Source organism: Crinia signifera, chromosome 3, assembly GCF_055691185.1.
Source record: "Crinia signifera chromosome 3, ASM5569118v1, whole genome shotgun sequence".
Classification (NCBI taxonomy): Eukaryota; Metazoa; Chordata; class Amphibia; order Anura; family Myobatrachidae; genus Crinia; species Crinia signifera.
The window spans coordinates 183,794,487-183,817,278 of NC_139219.1; the positions used below are offsets into that span (position 1 = coordinate 183,794,487).

Consider the following 22,792-nt stretch of genomic DNA (forward strand, 5'->3'; position numbering starts at 1 on the left):
CCGGGGAATGGAGTCTACACCACCAGGTGTTCAGTGCTCTGGTGGTTCGGTGAGGGACCCCACTAGTAGACTTGATGGTATCAAGACACAATTGGAAAATATCCAGGTACTTCTCCAGGGCGAGAGACCCTCAGGCAGAAGGAGTGGACGCCCTCTCCATACCATGGACGTTCCACGGCCTGATTTATGTCTTCCCACCGATTCCCCTAGTGGCTCGGGTGTTAAAGAAAATAAGAAGAGACGGAGCCGAGGTGATTCTGGTGGCTCCGGACTGGCCACGAAGAACGTGGCACCCAGATCTTCTAAGTCTTCAAAGGGACTCGTGGCGCCTGCCTCTGCAAAGAGACCTGCTCATGCAAGGCCCGTGCATCTTCCAGGCCTTGGAACAGCTGCGTTTGACAGCCTGGAAGTTGAGCGGCAGATCCTGACACAGAAGGGATTTCACACTTCAGTCATCAGAACTATGACAAGTGCAAGTAAGCCGTTAACGGCTGCACATTACCACCCAGGGTTCACAAAAACGCGCTATAGCGCGTATTTTACCCTAAAACGGTCCCCGGGGACTGTTTTTAAAACTAAAGGGGTCCCCGAGGACGCGCTGTACTGATCCTGTCAGCCGCCGCTGCGAGCCAATCACTGTGACTGCAGCGGCCGCCGGGACCCAATCACTGAACAGTGGCCGCCGGCAGCCAATCACTGTAGGTTTTATACAGTTTGCTGCCGCTGCGCACCACGCACCCTGCATGAGAGCAGGTTACCGTTTCAAACTCTGCATCCTAAGTCCACTCCGCTGCTGAGAGCGGGGGGGGGGACAGGATGGGATGCTGTAACAGCCGCTCTCAGCAGAGTAGATGAGCGCGCTGTCAAGGTGGCGGGGGACTGGATGTGGCTAATGCAACTCAGAGCAGCGTGTCAGCTATTCCAGCCACATCCAGTCCCCCCGCCGCGCTGATAGCCCGCTCACCTACTCTGCTGAGCGGCATGTTTTCCACACACACCCCCCCACTGTGACAACGAACCGATGTGCGCACCCCCCCCCCCCCCCCCAATGGCAACCAGCATAAAACGTCCCCTCCCCATGTGGCAACCAGCATAAAATGCCCCCATCCCCCCCAGCATGTGACCCCTGCAAGGAGCATGTAACCCCTAGCAACAAGCATGTAAGTAAGCAGCACTTATGTGCTATAATATATACTGGGCATTACAGTGTGTGCTATGATGTGTACTGGGCATATTGGTGTGTGCTATAATATATACTGGGCATTACAGTGTGTGCTATGATGTGTACTGGGCATATTGGTGTGTGCTATAATATATACTGGGCATTACGGGGGGTGTGCTTTAATGTGTACTGGGCATTATGGGGTGTGTGCTTTAATGTGTACTGGGCATTACGGGGGGTGTGCTTTAATGTGTACTGGGCATTACGGGGGGTGTGCTTTAATGTGTACTGGGCATTACGGGGGGTGTGCTTTAATGTGTACTGGGCATTACGGGGGGTGTGCTTTAATGTGTACTGGGCATTACGGGGTGTGTGCTTTAATGTGTACTGGGCATTACGGGGTGTGTGCTTTAATGTGTACTGGGCATTACGGGGTGTGTGCTTTAATGTGTACTGGGCATTACGGGGTGTGTGCTTTAATGTGTACTGGGCATTACGGGGTGTGTGCTTTAATGTGTACTACTATGTGACACCCCCCCCCCCCCAAAAAAAACCATGCCATAAACATGCACTGTCCCTGTTTTCAGGTTTAGTTAGTTTCTAGTATATATGTACCTTTATGCGAGTGGGCCAATTGATACTCTCTCCCCCCCCCCCCCCCCCTGACCCACGTGTGTTATGCTAGGGAGAAGGGGAGAGGAGGATTTATTCCGTTGGGACCCAGAAAAGGTCCGGTAGGACCCCAATTTTTAGAAGTGAAGGGTCCCCGGGACCCACTTTTTTGGGTGGTTTTCGCGAACACTGCAACCATATCTGGAAGAGATATGTGGGTTGGTGTGAACAGGAAAAGTTTACTCCATCAGAGTTTAAACTGGAAAGATTTCTCAGATTTCTTCAATCAGGTCTGGACTTGGGCCTACGTTTAGGCTCCTTGAAGGTGCAGGTATCTGCACCATCTGTCTTTTTCCAAAAGAAGCTGGCTAATATACCTGAAGTGCAGACATTTCTGCAAGGAGTGTTGCATATACAGCCTCCTTTTGTGGCCCCTACTCCACCATGGGACTTGGATGTCGTTCTGACGTTCTTAAAATCCTCCTGGTTTGAGCCATTGGAGGAAATTGAATTGAAATATCTGACATGGAAGACGGTAGTCTTACTAGCCCTAGCTTCGGCTAGGAGGGTCTCTTAGCTAGGGGCATTAACTTGCAAGAGCCCTTATTTGATTTTCTATGAAGACAGGGCAGAATTACGCACCAACCCGCGTTTTCTTCCTAAAGTGGTGTCTGTGTTCCATGTGAACCAGCCAATTGTGGTTCCTGCTAGTGGGCCTCATTCTGAGGTGCCAACATCTTTGGATGTGGTAAGGATTCTCCGTGCCTGGATGTGGTAAGGATTCTCCGTGCCTACATCAGGAGAACAGCGAGAATTCGCAAGACTGATGGACTTTTTGTCCTTTATGATGCCCAAAAGATCGGGCGTCCTGCTTCTAAGCAGTCTATTGCATGATGGATCTGTGCAACCATTAAACTGGCTTATGTGGTAGCAAAGCTTCCTATGCCTGCTGGGGTGAAAGCCCACTCAACTCGTTCAGTGGGGACTTCCTGGGCGGCTGCCCGAGGAGTATCGGCCTTACAATTGTGTAGAGCCGCCACATGGTCAGGCCAACACACCTTTGTCAAGTTTTATAAATTTGACGCTCTGGCCACTGAAGATACTCAGTTTGGGCAAGCGGTGCTGCGGCAATAAATTCCGCACTATCCCGTCCGTTCTGATGTCTTTGGTATATCCCCAATCGTTAAGAACGACTTCCCTGTATCCCATAAGAATGTAAGAGAAAATAGGATTTTAATACCTACCGGTAAATCGTTTTCTCAAAGTTCTTATGGGATACAGGGCGTCCGCCTCTGTGCGGAGTTTTGCCTTACTCACTTTGGTGAGATAGGGACCATTACTGGGTCCTTCTGTTACCTTCTGTTCCTTGCGGGCATAAGGGTGTAGATTACTAAGGTAACTTTACTGTTTACACCGTGTACCTTAGCTGTTCACGAGTGTCTGTTGTCCCTTAGGTGATAGTTCTTTTTTTTTTTTTTACTTGTGTAAATTTTTTTATTGAATTTTGCAATTTACATATAAAAGTACATTTCTAATACTAACTCTACAAGCTAACAAAGCTAAATGAAATGGAATAGAATACAGTGAAATTTAAATCTAAGGTCTCAGATTTGTATCCTCATTGGTAACGTTACAATAAAGTTTTTTATTTATTTTACAAAAAACATCGCGTGCATGTTTATTTGACATATATAACATAACATACATCGTGGGGAGTAAGTAAAACAAGTAGTGTCACAAAAACCCCAATGATTAGAGCCCATACATTGGCACCGGGTACCGTGTCCTCTCTCTCACAGAAATAAACTAACCAGCATTCAACCTGTAGGGGAGCCGGAAGCTAGTTCGGAATCATTCCATCTATCCCATTTTGAATAGTATTGTGGAAGTGTGCCTCGCGAATTGAATACATGTCTCTCATGTCCCGAGACTTCATTGACTAATGCGCGCCAATGTTGGATACTAGGGGCAGAGGGGGCAAACCAGTTTCGCGCTATTATAACCTTGGCTAGAGATATTAAACACAGAACATATCTATAAATCACAGGGGAGCAGGACTCCGCCAGGTCTAGTGCGAACATACACAGCCGGGGCGAGGAGGGTGGGAGTGTTGATTCTGTAGAGCGAATATTGGACCATACCTCCTTCCAAAAGTCAAGGACAGTGGGGCACAGCCATATCATATGCCAGAAGTCTGCCTCACCGGATCTACACCTAGGGCATTCCACATTCTGCCTTAATCCCGCCCTGTGCAAAGATACTGGGGTACGGTACGCTCTGTGCATGATATAAAAGGATACCTGCTGGTATTTGACACAGGGAGTAGAACATTTGACTGACTCCAATATTTGCACCCACTGGCTGTCTTCTAGGGTTCCCAAGTCATGTTCCCATTTAATTTTCAGATTGACCAGGACCTGGGGGTTCATATGTGAATTTATGCTGGCATATAGACTAGAGACCTGCCCTCGCTGGCCAAGGTTGAGGACAAGCTCCTTGACCGGAGAATTAGAAATAGTAGGCACTGTGCCCTCAAATTGAGTTTGCACTGCATGGCGCAGCTGAAAGTATCTAAAAAAGGCTCTGTTAGATACTTGAAATTCTGCGCTCAGCTCCTGGAAGGACTTAAGGGAATTGTTTGCGTACAGTTGATGGATTGACGTAAGCCCCGCCCTGAGCCATATATTGTCATCGGATATAGGCAGCAGTTCCTGGAAGGATACATTATTCCACAAGGGTGTATCCCCATCAATACCCCCCCAGTCAAAAAAGGAGTGTGAGTGTCTCCAAACAAGTAGGGTCTGTCTCAGCATAGGCGGAAAACCTCCCGACGGCACACCGGACAGCAGGAAGTGCAGCGGTGGCATCGCAAGGCCCACCCTCTCTATATAAAAGTTATGAAATGTAGGCCCTCCCCGTCCCCCAACCCATTCAGAAGTATGAACCAGCTGAGTTGCTAAATAATAGTTGCGTAGGTCCGGAAGGCCCAAGCCCCCGTCATCACGTGCCCTGGTCAGAGTCCTTAAAGCCACCCGAGGAGTCCCCCCCCCCCCATATGAACGAAGAGACGACACTCTCAACTCTTGTAAATATTGTCTTAGGGACATATGTCGGGGCATGTTGTAAAACGTACAGGTATTTGGGCTGCACAGCCATTTTTATTAAATTGATACGTCCAGACACAGTCAGGGGGAGCTTTTTCCATATATGAACCTTTTTCTGGAAGTCTAACGTGACCGGTTCCAAGTTTTGTTTAACATATTCCGTACTATCAGCAGTTATCCATATTCCCAGGTATTTGAAACGGAGAGTCCATTGGAGGGGAGAACTAACTGGTAATTGGCTAGGGATCACCCCCGACACTGGGAATATATTAGACTTGTCCCAGTTAATTAGTAAGCCTGAGAAGGTACCAAATGAGTTGACCGTCTCCAGTAGAGCTGTCAGGGAGGGGCCGGCATCGTTAAGAAAGAGCAACATGTCATCAGCATATAGAGCTATCACATCAGAGCAGTTATTAACCGAGATACCCCTGATCGCCGAGTGGCTCCTGACCATACAGGCCAGAGGTTCAATAGCTAAAGCAAAGAGAGCCGGCGACAGTGGGCACCCCTGCCGGGTTCCCCTGCCCAATTCAAAGCTATCAGTGATATAGCCATTGATAGACAGTCTGGCCTGGGGGTCAGAGTACAATAACTTGACCCAGCGTATAAAGCTAGGGCCAAAAGCAAACCTACGCATGACCTCCCAAAGATATGGCCACTCGACCGAGTCGAAGGCTTTGGCTGCGTCAAGTGACACCACCACCGCCCCCGACCCATTAACATCTCCCCTTTGTATATGGCAAAATAGCCTGCGTAAGTTCTGTGTGGTCGACTTACCAGGCATGAAGCCCGTTTGGTCATCATTAATTATGGTAGTAATGACAGAGTTGAGGCGTATCGCCAGAATCTTCGCCAGGATCTTTATGTCGGAGGACAATAATGAGATCGGGCGATAGGATTCCGGAGCCACAGGATCCTTACCCGGCTTCGGGAGTACTATGATAACCGCCTCCATCATAGATGGGGGTAGAGTGCCCGCTTGGAAAAGAGCGTTATATAATGTGAGCAAGTAGGGGATAAAATATTCTTTGAATTTCTTATAAACCTCTATGGGGATACCATCGCTGCCCGGTGCCTTTCTATTGGGAAAGGATGCTATGGCAGCCTCAATCTCCAAATGGGTAATTGGCGCGTCTAAGAGAGTTATAGATGATGGGGAAAGACGGGGCAGAGAAATCCTGGCCATATACTCATTTAGTTGGTGAGGTGTATATGTGACTCTGGTAGTATATAAATTTGAATAGTAGGCTTGGAAAACTTGGGCGATGGCAGGGGTAGAATATTGTAGTGTGCCAGAGGCATCTCGAATTTGCTGGATGGCACCGATCCCCCTTTCATCCCTAGCTAGGTAAGCCAAGTAGCTACCGCCCACCTCGGCCTGTGAGTACATGGCATGCTTATTGAACAAAAATTTACGTTTGGTTTTATCCAATAAATAGGCAGACCATTTACGTCTAGCAAGATCCCATCTTTGGCGATCCTCAGGCGATCTGGACAGTATGTACATTTCTTCCTGCCCCTTACACTCATCCTCTAATCTAAGCTCCTCCTCTCTGCTGGCACGTTTAATATTTGCCACCCTCTTTATAAAAGAACCCCTCATATAGGCCTTGAAGGTATCATGTTTCATTGCCAAATCCATACAGGAATTATTACAAGCATCAAAGTCGTTCCATTCATCTATCAACGCTTGGCCATCTATAATTAAGTTTAACCAGAATGGGTTAAGCTTCCATATACGGGAAGTGTGTTCCAGCTGGGCATCTAACACCAATAATAGAGGAGAATGATCAGATATCCCCCGTTGTAAATACTGGACATCAAGCACTTTAGGTGTCAGATCAGATGAAACCAGCGCTAAATCTATTCTTGACAACGTATTGAAACTAGAAGAGTGGCAGGAGTATTGACGCTGCATAGGGTGTCTAATCCTCCAAATGTCTAGTAAATCTAATTCACTCACTAGTTTGGCAAAGGGAGTAATGGTAGGCTGTAAAGGAGGGTTAGGGGCCTGGGATTCATTCCACCTGTCCATATGTCTGTCCATGTAATTGTTGAAGTCTCCCACACAGAGGACCGGCGTACCAGGTGCCAGAGAGACAAAGGTCACTGCATGTTTAAGTACTTCATTGCTGTAAGGAGGAGGCACATAGACAGCAAGAATGTGAATAAGTTTGTGGTTAACATGGGCCCTGAGAAAAACATATCGGCCATATTGGTCAATTTGGCTGTGCACCAAGTGAAAATTAACGGTCTTTCTAACAAGGACCGAGACACCCCTAGCATTATTTGAAAAAGTGGAATGGTATAGAAAGCCCACCCAGGGTTTTTTTAGAGCCAGAGTTCTACCACCCACGAGATGAGTCTCTGAGAGACAGGCAATGTCCGCTCTGTATTTTTTAATCTGGTTAAGAACCAGGGCCCTTTTAATACGGTCGTTCATACCCCGTACATTCCAGCTGAGCACATTCAGGCCGTTTGCTACCTTAGACATTCCGCATTAAATTTGGCATGTATAGGAGCAAGGCACGGCTTCCCAGGCTCAGCGGGGGGCCACCCACCGGAGTAGTACCTTCCCACCAACAATGTAAGCCATAGGCCACAAATATCATACACGCAACAGTTTAGATACAGATACCAATTATTTCGTGTAATAGCATCACTGAGACCAAAACATAAAAATATAATTCCTAAATAACAATAAAGTCCCAACCACCCCCCACCCTGCATATCCTTAAAACTAGATATACCTGTACCCTTACTTAACTACCAACTTAATGTAAAGAATACAACTTAAAAAAGCAGAAACCCTAGGGGTATAGGGGTAGAAATCACCCTATAAACTATAACCAGGCATGTAGCTCCGATGAGGTATAAGAAGTAATTTTCCCTTAGAACCTAGGTATACGCGGATATCGGGAATATATTACGAGATTACTAGCCCACTCACTGTAGGAGGACCCATAGCGGAGCCAGGCCCCAAAAGGGACCTAATTTAAAGAACCCATTAATGCTTTCAACAACAAAATCAATGCATATTATTAGTCACGAGGCTGGGCAAGACGGTCCAGCCATGCCTCTGCCTCCCGTGCGGAGCCGAAAAAGTGTGTAGTGTCCGCATGCACCACACGCAGGCGGGCCGGGAATAGCATGGAATATTGAATCTGCCGTTCTCTCAGCCGCTTCTTAACATTGATAAACAGAGACCTGGACTTCTGCACATCGAGAGCAAAGTCTGGGTACACCGAGACATTATGGTTATCGAATTGTAGTGGGCCCTGCGTCCGGGCCAGCCTCAGCAAAATGTCTCGATCTTTATAGTTCAGGAAACGGGCAATAAAGGTGCGAGCCGGCGCACCCGGAGGCGGTGCTCTCATTGGAAGACGGTGTGCCCTTTCCACAGAAAACTGGGGGCTGAAATCCTCACGCTTGAAGATCTTAAGAAGCCAGGTCTCAAGGAACTGTTCTGGAGCAGATCCCTCAGCCCTCTCAGGCAAACCCACCAGGCGGACATTGTTTCGCCTTAGCCGCCCCTCCATATCCGAGATCTTGGTCTTGACCGTTGCCATTTGAGCCGACAAATCTGCCACTGTAGCTTTCAAGGGGTTGGTGATGTCCTCAAGATCAGAAATCCTATGCTCCGTCTCGCCAACTCGCTCCCGAAGTTTTTGCATGTCGTGCCTTATTAGGGATATATCAACCTGAACCTGGCCAATTTTATCCATCACTCGCTGCTCAGAAGCTGAAATGGCCAATAATATCTGTTGAGTTGACTGAGCAGGAGTCTCCTGAGTAGGGGCTCCAGCACCCACATCCGAGGGGGGGGGGTCATCAGATTGAGATGGAGAGGTGGTCGACTGCGAGCCCCTCGCATATTTTTCCAGCCTGGAAGCCGCAGCAGCGTGTCCCGTCTTCCCCATGCCGAAGAAGGGCACCACCAATGTGGTGTATATCTTTAAAAACTATAGTAGATAGTTGTAGGCACAGGCAGATCAGGTCAAGCAGCCCCGGTAATGTTATTTAAATGGATGAACCAGAGCCGACAATCACAGTGTATATCTCAGCGGAGACTGTAGTGTATATCACAACAAGGATAGCCCAATTGGTCAGCAGGCCGGATCCACAGTCAGCGCAGAGGGTTGCCAGCTCTCAGACACAGGGCAGATACTGTGTTCTGTGTAAAGAAGGAGGCCAGGTGTCTCAATCCGCATATAGGATTATCAGTTCACAGATATAGGGCACACACTGTATGCTATGTTAGCAGGGAGGTCAGAGCAGACAGCTATAGTGTGTAACAGAACGGGGGATGCCCAGGGTGTCAGCTGTCCAGTGCCCCCGTCAGCATTGGGGATTTTGAGCAGTTCAGTGTCAATGTATGTGTATGAGGTACACACCGCTGGTCATGCAGGGGGGGGGGGAGGTCAGAGCAGAGAGTTCAGGTATCTACCTCACAGCTGCAGGTCAGGCACCCCACCCCAGCTTCCTCAGACTGGCTCTTACAGTTTGGCCTCAGCTCCAGGCACTCACCCCCACCTCAGCGCCAGCCCAGCCGGGCAACTCACGGTTGTGGTGATAGGATATGGCAGGGTAGCAGCCGCAGCCTCCGCAGCCTCCGCCGCCTCTCTCCTGCCGCCTGTGCGATGAGGGATCCGCGCAGCAGCTTTCAAAATGGCGCCCGCCTCGCGTCGGAGCCGGACGCTGTATGTCTGAGTCCAGCGCCAGCCAGCCCACCCGCGGTGCAGCAAGCGGCCTCTCCAGCGCAGGGTCCCGGCGGCTGTAATCTGCGTCTCTCTCTCACTGCCGCATCACAGGGGGCACCTCGCGTGGTGTCACTATCCAAGATGGCGCCCGCGTGCTGCAGGGGAGAAGGGCTCCAGGCAGAGACAGACCAGACGCCGCAAGCCCTCACCCGGACTTCCAACCACGCATCTAGGGCAGAGGGATCTTCCGGAGCATCGGTGAGTGGGTGAGATGTCACCCAGGATCTTTTAGGCAGGATTTATAGGCAGGGGTTTGCGGAGCTCACTTTTCCCCGTCCGTTCACATGCCTGTCCAAGCCACGCCCCTTAGGTGATAGTTCTTACTAAGTTGTTCCAGTTGGAACACAGTTCTAAAAGTTGTCAAAGATTGACATGTTCTAAGGCCCTGAGACTTCCCATGTTCTGTGGTAGCTGCAGTGGTCTTTGTATGTTGAATGAATGTTGGGTGTGCTGGATGAATCTCACCACGGTAAATATTACACATATTCCTCTCATATTGTTCTTCTCCTTCGGCACAGTTTCTATTAACTGACTAGAGGGAGGGGAGCAGAGGGGAGGAGCCAGTACACCCAGTATAAAGTTTTATAAGTGCCTGTCTCCTTCGGATATCCTCTTTTTCCCAATCGTTAAGAACGACTTCCCTGTATCCCATAAGAACTTTGAGAAACGGATTTACCGTTAGGTATTAAAATCCTATTTTTTCTCTGACTGTGTCTTGGATTGAGCCTGTTGTCTCCAAGCTGAAATCTCTGCTAGCTACTCATTGCAAACTGGTCCATAGTGAGGGACTAGTTGGAATTGGCCAACACAAACCAGAAGGTGTTGCAGCAGTGCAACCGCACATACCCGGAAGTAGGTGGTGCCAGGTGCCATTGTAGAAGCCTGGTGGTGGAATCTAGTTACCCACCCACTATGCATTGCTAGGAGCCAGCAATGGGTGATTACTGATGGAGTGAAGGAAATCCACTCAGGGACAGCTAACCACACTCTGTGGTTACTGAGCATGAATTAATTAGTGGAGTTTTTTTTTAATAGTACGCATCCAACATTCCAGAATGCCGATCAAAAGGCATGCTAGTATGCTCAAAGGACATGTGATGTCCATTTAGAAATACTTTCTAAAGCTGTATACACACGGTGTGATTTGGTCCTTGAGCAATTTTGCCTTAAAATCACTCAGCAATATATGGCTCAGTAATATACTTGCAATATATTGCTCATTGCACTGTTCATCAGCGACCAGCGATTTTGGCTGAAAATTGCAAGCTATTCTGTCTCTACCTCATTTTGACTAGAAATCGCTGGTCGCTTGTGAACAGTGCATTGTGCACCGGCGACCAGCAATTTTTAGCCATAATCGGAGGAGCGTGCTTCTGCAACCAGTGACCCTGAAGGGCTGGCAGCGGGAGCACGCTCCCAGTGATTTATCTCCCACAGCACATTAATACACTGGCAATATGGTCGCTCAGCGACCATATTGCCAGCGATATGTGCTGAAATTGCCCCAGTGTGTACACCGCTTAAAGATCAAAGGAGTTTTCTGAAAATGCTATGGGAAGAGCAGAGCCCATTGTCACATGAGATGCAACCTCATCAGGTTAAGCCCCCCTGCCTATGGGCTCAACCCATGCATCCACACCAGAACAGTGATTAAGGACACATGTTCTGTTTTTGCTTGAGTGAAACCTTCCTTTAATAATATTCAAATTTGACAATGTTATGTTAATAGTGTTCATTCTAGCACCGTTCAAAACCCATGTAGTTCCTCTTTCCTGCCAAGGGTGTCTCTCTCTGCTGTGGCACTTCTGGCACACTATGTCAATGCTGATGTATAGACCAAAGTATACAAGTACTGTAGCATCAAAGCAAGAGGGACACCCCAGGCCAGAAAGAGGAACTACATGTTCATTCTAGCACCTTTTTTAAACCCTAAATAAGCATATTTGGTATAAAGTTCCCACTTGCTGCCAGTTCTTCAGTTTAGTCCGAAATGCATATAGAGATGTGGTTGAATTTGTCAGCATGTTCTGATGTTCGGGGTCATGTTAGAATATGATTGTCCGTTCCGAAAGGGAAGACAGCCTGATTCCCATCCCTAACCATAATTGCAGCCAAGTTTAACCCTAAAATTATATATAACAAAAAAAAAAAATCTGTCAGCATGCACCATTTTGCCATGAACTATTTCAACATTATGAAGCTATATACTCTGTATGTGCAGCAGCATAGAGTACATGCCGTCTTGGAGCTTACATCTCCTTTCTGATTTTAGATGGCCATGGAAAAGGGCTATTTCCCTAGTAAGGAAATGTATGGTAATGCTGCAGGGGAGAAGAATTGATTATCTTGTATGCAGTAATCTGCATAAAACAAGGCAATACAGTTTCCCTGAGGAGTGATTATGTCAACGGAATGTCAGATTTCTTTGACAGGGTTACCAGAACAGTTCATCAGGGAGGTGCAATTGATGTAGTTTATTTCACTTTCCGTAAATCCTCTGACACTCTTCCATGCAGAGACATGGAGACAAAGTGAACATCTGGGGAGAAAATGCGAGAATGGTCAGGTGGAAGATGGATTGTCAGCTTAGGACACATAACTATTGGAGTTGCACAGGCTTTCTGCATGATCTAGTTGTGCAGGGTCTCTGTGGGACATCATGCAGATTTATGGTGTGCATTTTTGGTTTTGCTGAGAAAAAAACACAACTGTCTATTTATTTTATGTTCTGTCATGTTGTTAGGTCCCCCTTCATTGTGAGTTATTTGCCAGTGCCCTTTTCTTTTCCCTTTTTTTTCTGGCATGAGCATGGAGGATGTGCAGTATTGTAGCTCTGCTATTACCACTCAATTTCACAATGGTGTCTTTGTTAGTTCTATAATACAATGAAAGTGGAGGAAAAAATGTATTGCGTGGCATAATTTGGGCTACAGAGTTCATTTACTTTGAGCTCCTGCTTTGTTTTACTTTTTACTATCCACAAGTCTCCTCAGATTTGCCTATAATTATAATACACTTGTGTTGCTTTGGTGGTATGACTGCCCTACAATCAGGATCCAGACAGTCATTATACCGACATCGGAATCCCAACTGCCGGTGCTCTGACAGCGGGGGCTAGCGCAAAGAAGCCCCTTGGTGGCTCGCTTCGCTCTCCATAGGTTCTGTTCTCCCTTTATGGGTCATGAACCCCCACAAAGGAGGATAGCCCCTGTCAGCACCGGCAGGATCCCAATTGACGGCAGTCATCCGGCACTCGTTGCTTTGTGACTGTGGGATGTTACTGCATTGAAGTGGCTACAGCAGGGGTAGCCAACTCCCGTCCTTGAGAGCTACCAACTGTTCACATTTTCCAGCCCACCCAGCAAATGCACAGGTGAACTCATTACTAAAGCTGCTTTCACATCGCATAAATGGCATTGACCCGGTAATTTAAAACGTTTAAAAAAAAATGGGTCAGTCAGCCTGAAACCCTTTCACACTGCATAGCTTAAACTCTATATTACCCGTTTAAGTGCGGTCTGTAAGGGGTTTTACCGTTTAATGCCGTTTTTCACTTTTTTAAACGTGTAGGAGGATCCAGCATTTAACACGTTTCAAAATACCGGTATTCTGAAACCGGTAAATTGACAATGGAGCTTTCACATTGCAGCTGTCCCGGTTTTAAAATGGTAAAAAAAGGCAATATACCGTGTTAAAGCTGCAATGTGAAAGGGGTATATTAGGTACATTTTAAAAGATCCAAAGGGGGAGCTAATTACTTCACTTGTGTTTCTTTAAGGAGACCTGGAAAATGTTAACTGTTAGCAGCTCTTGAGGACTGGTGTTGGATACCACTGTGCTACAGTGTGACTTATATTTAATGTTTTGCATTAATTTTGATCTTTTTAAATCTTTTCTCTCACTCTTAACAGGTAGTTGGAAGAGGGACTTTTGGTGTTGTCTGTAAAGCAAAATGGCGAGAAAAGGATGTGGCTATCAAGCAAATTGAAAGTGAATCTGAAAGGAAAGCCTTTATTGTTGAGGTATATTTCGTGTTTTTTTTTTCTTTAAGAAATGAAAGCACACATGACCAGCTATATTGGTTATGACTTGTCATCTTTAAACTAAATAACATCTTTTTTTAGATCTATCCAGCTGAAGACTGGTTATTTCAGTGTTTTCAAGAGTTTACTACTTTTTTGAGTTAGGCATGGTTTTTCTATTGGGTATAACTTGAAAATAAAAGGCACTTCCATTAATCTGGTGTTTGCTACCATAAACTTTGCCAACTGTGAACAGTTTACTCAGAAAATAATAACCAGATACCATCTTGTGTTCACACTAGAATGTTTGTAGGCAGGTGATCACCGAGTAGGGTACATTTTAAAATTTTTGAAGGACAAAATATTGGATACAATGTGTCACCACAGCTTTGTGATGCAGTGTTCTTTGTGGGTACTAATATGCCATCAGACCACCACACATCACGTCATAGTGCATGCATCATACGGTAGTTGAATCACATTTGTATACTTATAAAAGATTGTACACAATAATTAACGATCTGCATATCGTATAGTGTGTACACTCTAGATCAGGGGTGGCCAACCGGTCAGAGGTAAAGAGCCGAAAAATATCGGTAGTCAAGCTAAAGAGCCTACATCATGCGCGCGGCGAAGGCGCATGCGCCAAAAAAGGGGCGTAGTCTATTTTGACCCCATGGGTGGGTGTGATACAAATATGCCTCCATTAGTGCAGTGCCATATATTTATATGCCCCCAATAGTGCCAGATACACATATGCCCCCCACACGGTGCCGTGTATGCCCCTACGGTGCCAGAAAGCTGGTATGCCCCCACAGAGTCAAAAAGCTGCTATGCCCCCACAGTGCCACAAACTGCTATGCCCCCACAGTGCCACAAACTGCTATGCCCCCACAGTGCCACAAACTGCTATGCCCCCACAGTGCCACAAACTGCTATGCCCCCACAGTGCCACAAACTGCTATGCCCCCACAGTGCCACAAACTGCTATGCCCCCACAGTGCCACAAACTGCTATGCCCCCACAGTGCCACAAACTGCTATGCCCCCACAGTGCCACAAACTGCTATGCCCCCACAGTGCCACAAACTGCTATGCCCCCACAGTGCCACAAACTGCTATGTCCCCACAGTGCAAATTTCCCAGAAGCAGCACTCACCGTTGCTGCTGCTGCTGCCAGGCGGGGAGAGGACAGTCTGGTGTCCCCCTGCAGTCCTGTCATGTCACCGAAGAGAGCAGCACAGCACACCGCACGTCTCCTTCCCCCTCACTTCCTTGTGACTGGGCCATCCACCAATCAATGCTCGCTGGCCGGCTCCTGATTGGCTGCTGGCCCGTGAGCTCTTATTGGCGGACGGCCCAGTCACAAGGATGCACAGTAAGGGGTAGGAGAGATGCGCGATGCGCACTCTCCTCCCCTCAGAAGGAGAAGGGATTCAGGGAACTGGCAGCAGGGGGGACTGGGACAGACGGTGGGCGGCGGGCAGCAGTGGGAGCAGGAGCCACACTTTACAAGGGGGAGAGCCGCATGAGGCTCAAGAGCCACAGGTTGGCCACCACTGCTCTAGATCATTAAGCATGTGCGCTCCCATGGGTTGTTAACCACATCTGTCAGCTGTACATGCAGACTATTGTCAATGACTGCATATTCAGAGCGGGGGCTAACGATATCATTAGCGCTATTGTTCACTGCACTGTATAAATTTCCCGGGAGTTGCGTGGAAATATTTAATGATATTGCTCCTGTAGCGTATCCTAAAGTGCGCATGCACCTTAAGACTTGCAAAATGTTAACATGCATTTCACTGCCCTAAACTGTTACAGCAAATAAAATGGATGACTGAAAGGAATTTGTTTTTATTTACTACTTTTCTAGCTTTTTTTTAAACTACTATTTGTTTTTCAGCTGCGCCAGTTGTCACGTGTGAATCACCCAAATATTGTGAAATTGTATGGCGCTTGCCTAAACCCGGTAAGTTTTACAAACCTTTAAAGAATAATCTCTGTAAGATAGTTCCATTAAAGTGGTGGAAGTTCAGGCAGCTGTGCGTGGTTCCACAAAGTTGAAATACTGCAAATTGATTTGTATCTCCTGACCCTTTTTCTGTTATTCATGTCACATTTTCATCATCATTGTTCAAGTGCCTTAACTGGGTAAATTACAGGGGATAGCAGTAAGGCTATTCTGTTGCCCTCCCTTTGTCAATGGGAGTTAATGCACAGACACCTTAAAATGTTGACTGATTTGTGCATTACCTGGGCGACGGAACTAGTTATGCCCCTAGTTATAAAAAAAAATACGGTACTTGTTTCCTAGCACGGCCACACCGATTTACATCGGGGTGGTCGTGTCGGAAAAATCGGGTCGATCGCATCGCATGCGATTTGGTCGCATGCGATGCGACCGACCCGATTTTTTGATTGAATGAAATGTAAATCGGGTCCCTGGGACCCGATTTGACATTGGATTCAATGTAAAATATTTCCTAGACCCCCAAATTTAACGACGTAAACCCCACCCCACGATAGATGCCAACCCGAAGCGTGGCGAGCGGCGGCGGTGCGCGTCCTCCGACCTTTTCATTCCCCTACTATCCACGTCGGCGTGGAGTTGAGAATAGAATAGTGTGGCGAGCCACCGAGCCCGAAGCGTGGCGAGCGCACGCGTATACCTGTGAAGTTATACGCGGCCCCTCGCGGGGCTCGCTGCGCTCGCCACGCTTCGGGCTCGGTGGCTCGCTGCGCTCGCCACACTATTCTATTCTCAACTCCACGCCGACGTGGATAGTAGGGGAATGAAAAAGGACGGAGGTCGGAGGACGCGCACCGCCACCCCTCGCGGGCTCGCTGCGCTCGCCACGCTTCGGGTTGGCGTCTATCGTGGGGTGACGACGATATACGATCTATAATGTGAAATGGGTCATATTGGCCCATTTCACATTTTTCACATTTTTTTAAAGGTGAGATGGACTTAATCAAGTCCATCTCACCTTGTGCCATTATAATGGCACAAGACCGATGCGATCCTCCCGATTTCAATGTTAAAAAATATTTTAACATTGAAGCCTATGGCAAAATCGGGGGCATCGCGTCGGTCGCGTCGGGACCAATGTTAATGGTCCCGACCGACGCGATGCCCCCGATTTTGACCCTTTGCCGGCAAAATGGACCTGATTTCAAAGGAAATCGGGTCCATCGTGTGGATCGTGTACCTTAACTTAAAGGTACACGATCCACACGATTGTGGCCGTGCTAGGAAACAAGTACCAAAAATACTGATATCTCCTGGTGTTATTGGGGCTAATTGGATAGGGATGGGGGATCATTTCGCTTGCGGTAGGCTGCCAAGCCTAATTGAATTCCACCCTTTGTGTTTATTCTGCTAGTAGCTTTTATTATTGTTATTATTATTATTACAACATTAGTGTAATGTTCTTTTATAATTCAATTATAGATTTATTTTTGTATTTTAGGTATGTCTGGTTATGGAATATGCTGAAGGAGGCTCATTATATAATGGTAAATAGCCAGTCTTCAACTTCTTTGCAACATAGCATCACTATTTGTTCACTATACTTCATATAATGTAATTAAGTTATTACGTTCTTCACTGAAATGCATTTTTTATCCCTTCCAGTTTGTTTTGACGATTCGCTCTCTTCTTCCTGCTCACTTAATGTGCCCATACACTACTGCAGGTGTAGGGCCCACTCGTCCCCCCCTGAGCCGCCGGGGACATAGCATGCTGTCCTTTCACATTTGATGTATTGCATGTGCCCCCAACCGCCGGGAGGGGGCAGAGTCAGAGGTCGGACAGGCAGCAGGTCCGACCTCTGGCTAAGGTCTGATGCGCATCGGGCCCGGCAGGGTGTCAAATACCTCCAACTTCTTGGCCCGATCCGTCGGGATCGGGTGAAATTGGACAAGTGTATAGGCACTTTTTTTTAAATTTAACTTTCTAATGTTCTGTGGGCTATACTAAAAAAAAAAAAAAAAAATTTGCGAAAAACTATCAGTTTTTATTAAAGCTAATGTTTATTTGGCCTAAATTGAATATCCATTCAAGGTCCTAAAGAAATAGGCTAATGTCCTGTTGTAAATTGTGTATTTCGTGTGATGATAATTCCATGTATAATCTAGTTAACATGAACTGTTGGACCAAGTTGGCCAGTTCTGGCCTACAGCATGCCTTAATTTTTGCTTATGGGGATGCTCTGGTAAAGACCATGTACGCCATTTTATATGACTTTCAAGGTCCACCTGGAATTTTTTTTTTATTTTTTATTTTTTTTGTATTCATTCCTCTAAAAATACTGAATACTTTGGCATGATGTATGTCGTAAATCGAAAAGTATCTCAAGATTGTCTCATATGCTTCATCTGTCTGGTTTTAAATGTTTATATACTGTTTACTGATATGTGCTTTCCTATATCCCATTCTAAGTATGAAGGTGCCTATACACTAGTATGACTTGGGCATTTTTCATCCGATTCCGACGGATCGAATATCGTATGTGTTTCAGCCCAGATCCAATGTGCGGTCCCGTGTACATCGGAACCTGAGATTGCAAGGCCTGCACTATAGATTTATCGGATTCCGCAGTCCTTGCTGGGATTGCTTATTAGTAATCATATGCAAAAGGACCACATACGATGATCGTATGCAACTTTTACCCAAGGAGAAGTCCCATAGTGTATGGGGGCCTTAAGCTAAAGCTGGCCATACAGCCTTACGACCTGCATACGACCTCATCATGTGCAGGTCATGAAGCAGTCGAACATGCGATTGTATGTTCTTAAAAAATTACATACGATCTGCTTAGGACCACAAGGAGAGCTGACCTGCTCTCATTGTGGCCTTAAGCTAAAGCTGGCCATACATAAAGATGACCTGATCGTATGCAGGTCACTGAGCGGTTGAACATGTGATTGCATGTTCTTAAAAAGACAGACGATCTGTTTAGGACCACAATGAGAGATGAGCTGCGGGATCACACAGCGTAACAATATTTCATAGGCACAGTTTAAACCACTCTGCATGGGCTTCTATACTTTTTCAGCCTCTTCATAAATAAGCACACAGCAATAAGCAGATGGAAACGCTTGTATTTGCCAAATGCCCTTATTTTGTCCTGGAAACAAAATCCACACCTTTTTTTGTATACTGTAGATTTATTCTCTCAGAAATAGGCACACATGATCCTCACAACAAATCTTTATTTCAAGCATATTCTTTTACATTTGTTCTAAACAGTCCTAATGTTCTCGTACTTTAATGAGTAGTCAGATCTTTGTAGTGTCTCTGACAAATAAATGATCCTCTGTATCTCACCAAGTGTCTTGCTGCAAGCCAGATTTCGCTAGCAACATCTTTGTTTAGTTACTCATTTAGCTTGGCTCAGCCTACCTTAAGGCACAGACACACTTAACTCAGCACAGATCTAATCTATAAACATACACAGTGATAAATAACAGGCCTTCAGAGCAAGGACAAGAAGCAAGACACAAAACTTCTGGTTCAAAGTATCGGAACATTTATCCAACAGTATAAAATATACGCTACCAAAAGTCTTATAGTGGGTACACACGGTTAAATGTGGAACTTGATTCCACGCGAACGTGCATCGGGATCGAATGTGGAAAAGCCATTCGATGCCCTTTCAAATCGATTTTGCTTCTAGAAGCAAAAATCCAATAGAAAAATGTTGGAAATCTCATCATGTGTACCCACCATTAGAATACCCACAATATTCAGGTTTTATGAATGTTTACACCAGGCATTCCCAACCACGGTCCTAAAGGCACACCAACAGTGCAGGTTTTAGTGATATCCAGGCTTCAGCACAGATCAGAATCACTCAGGTACTAATTAAGTCACCTGTGCTCAAGCCTGGATATCACTAAAACCCGCACTGTTGGTGTGCCTTGAGGACCGTGGTTGGGAATGCCTGGTTCACACGGTTTAACAGCTTTGCTGCTGAGGATGCATGGTGATCTGTCTGTATATACCTTTTAAAACTGGATGATGAGTTTTCTCATCCGCAGCAAAGTTCTAAAACCACAGTCCTTCTACATCAATTCACAATACACTATGCAGCTGGAGATGCAGCAGGTCCTGAGAGATAGTGCATCTTAGTTGACTTGCAATGAGACATGGGTGCCCCAGGCAACTGTTCTGATTCATTTGATTTGCCAGATTTGTATGTTGTATGTGACTGTGTCTGTATACGGAGCACAACACCTCTTCGAGAAACAGCTATGGCCGCTATATTATAGCACTTTGTATACAAATTCAGAGACTGATCTACTAGTATTGCATATCAAATTAATCAGCACCTAAGATGTGTTTTCAGGCCAAAAGCCGCCTCAAGCTATCAGAGGCTCACTAGTCCTGCTGCACCAAGAGGGGCTGTTTGGCATGACAGCATTAGCTAATGCATGTTTGAGGACACCTCTGTATCTCCTTCTGGTGGTGGTTTTAATATGTTCTTGACCTCTGATATATATCTCTTGTTCTTGGAGCAATGGATAGAAAAACTGTGTCTGAAAGTAATTCCTAATATTTTGTGTGTGTTCACGGAACAGAATATTAATAGTACGAGTGTATGAGATCTATATATTGTAATCTGCTTTCGCTTTGTAGAACATAGTCTGATAACATCAGTGATCTATTAAAGATACATAACACAAGTTACATATGATTGAAATTTGTAACATTCTCCACAAAATTGATATTTGACTTGGGCCAGTTTGTAACTGCATGTTGGATATTCTAAATCTAGTGCTGTTTCTTTGACTATAACAATTCTTAAGCACTTTAAGTGTAAAGCCTGAGCAACCATATCCCGTGCATACGGGGCCACTATTGCCGGGAGCGTGCTCCTGCGAGCAGCGGTTTTCTGCCAAACAGCTGTGTCCCCTGCGGCTTCCCCCGGCAGTATCTCCTTTTCATTAGTGACCATCTCTGGTAGCAATATATTGCACAACATCTCCTTTTCATCAGCAATCAATCATATTGCTCTGTGTGTACAGAGCTTTAGTGGTATCTAGACTTCAGGTTAACAGTAATAAGGTTGACCACTATTGGTTACATTAGGGCAACATGGTAAAAATGTTGACATGAGTTTTTCACAATTTTTTTAAAACCTAACACTACAATATGTAGGATACCCTTCCTAATAGGTTCATCAAGGGATATCCTACTAGCCCTGGTGATGGCGACATTCCAGGCAGGGAAGTGGAACTTCATGTGTTTTCAAAGATAGAAGGTGCTGGAATGAACACTAGGATTATGCTTCGGCTCCTTATCAAAGAGCTTTTAACATGGCACTGTCATATGCTACCACAATTACAACAGGTCCATTCTAAAATGTCTGCCCTGTTGGAGCTGTAAGGCCTGATATTTTGGATAGTAGACTGTCTAATGGCAAAAACAAGCAGTAATCTGCACACACTCAAAGAACGGGAAGCTAGGGCCGCACAAGCACTTTCTCCACAGCTGAATTGGTGTGTTTCCCACGGCTTAGAGGCTGCACACAAGTCTCCAAACAATGGCTTTAGTGGGTAAAGAAGGCCACCAGTGGACTTTGGAGGAATGGAAATGTATTTTCTGGAGTGGCCGATCACACTGACCGTCTGATGGCTGAATCTCTGTTTAGAGAATGTCAGCAGAATGGTTGCTAACTGAATGCACAGTGAAAAATTTCTATTATCATCTTGGACCCCATAGTTGCAATGAAGGGAAATTCTTATACCCCGTTCACATTGCAAATGTCTGGTTACACCTGGGAGCTGGGAACTGGTCCATCCTTGGAGCATCCCGGCGTTTGCGATATAAGTTACCCACAGCGACCTGGCTTACTCATAAAGGGGGCAGGGCGGATCGAAGGCGCATCATTGGGGGGCAGGGGAGGAGGCAGTGCTTGGAGCTGAAGCTGCCACCTGCCTATAGTGTGAACGGGACCTGGGCCGTTCACACTGCACAGACCCGGGAATATCCCTTCTTTTAACCTGAGTCATTTGAAAAGGCCCTTTCACATCGCACGTTGACCCAGGTAATTTGTGCGATAGAAAAGGGGTATTATAAAGCTGCTCAATACATTGACATTCCAGAGCAGTGTGGACTTTTTAAATCCGTGGCTGTAGTTTGGGGGTAGGCCCTTTCCTGTTTGTGTGCCCAAAGCGAGAGCCTTCGGAAAATGGCTTACCCTGTGTGTTGTGGAAGATGACCTACGTACTGTAGAGCCTTGATCTTCACTTGCTTTTGATGAATTGGGGCTATAACTGCAAGCCAGGACTTATTGCCCATCCTTCATGCTTTTTTGGCTGAATAGATGCTGTATTTTTTTTTTCTTTTTTGGGGGGGTGGTCGTCAGATCATGTAAATAGACCTACTGTTATGTCCAGCTCCAAGCTGTCAATCTGAAAAATTCTGCCATTAGGAGTCTCACAGCAATAGTTTAATAATATAGTCACATTACCTTATTTGCACACTTTATCAATATACAGTAATGAAATGCTATGTAATAGATTTAACTAATGCAGAAGAGGAGTGGTTAAATAAAGTAAATATTCTACCCCACAGATTAGAGTATGTTTAATGAAAATGTCAGTTAAGCAATGCGAGGGCATTGCAACTTACTTTGTTATCCTTGTTTTGCAGTTCTGCATGGTGCGGAACCACTGCCATACTATACAGCTGCTCATGCAATGAGTTGGTGTTTGCAATGTGCCCAAGGAGTGGCATATTTACACAGCATGAAACCAAAGGCTCTTATTCACAGAGATCTTAAACCACCAAAGTAAGTTTCTATGTTAATATATACATTGGGTTTTTATTTATTTTTGACATAATTTTTTTTATGTTCAAGTAAACAATTCTTAGAAATGTCACTAGTGCTCTCCAGAAATGCTAGTTTTATTCCTCTCCTTGCCCTAGATCCTTTTTAGACTTTTGTATCTTGGAGGAAGAGTAAAGCATGGTTACAATATCAAATGCCAGAAAATCTTCCGGCCCAAAGTAGGCACTTCTGTTTGTACTGGTTATTGTACTTTTTGTTTACATTTTTAATTCTCCTTATTGCATTCATGTAAATCAAAAACAAATCTGGCACATTTAGTTATTTCATTTCCA

General features: G+C 45.8%; 1 protein-coding gene across 3 annotated transcripts in view; it reads left to right on the forward strand.

The window, feature by feature from the left end:
• MAP3K7 (mitogen-activated protein kinase kinase kinase 7) overlaps positions 1 to 22,792 on the forward strand; it is a 64,390-nt gene that overhangs the window by 13,619 nt on the left and 27,979 nt on the right. For 2 of the 3 annotated variants that reach the window (XM_083177038.1, XM_083177039.1), the window contains exons 2-5: positions 13,550 to 13,660; positions 15,566 to 15,631; positions 17,133 to 17,178; positions 22,322 to 22,460. In XM_083177038.1, the coding sequence (XP_083033164.1) occupies positions 13,550 to 13,660; positions 15,566 to 15,631; positions 17,133 to 17,178; positions 22,322 to 22,460 (362 nt within the window). Of the gene's footprint in view, positions 1 to 13,549; positions 13,661 to 15,565; positions 15,632 to 17,132; positions 17,179 to 22,321; positions 22,461 to 22,597; positions 22,679 to 22,792 lie in introns of those variants that run through there. The other variant, XM_083177040.1, reaches the window with a different exon arrangement.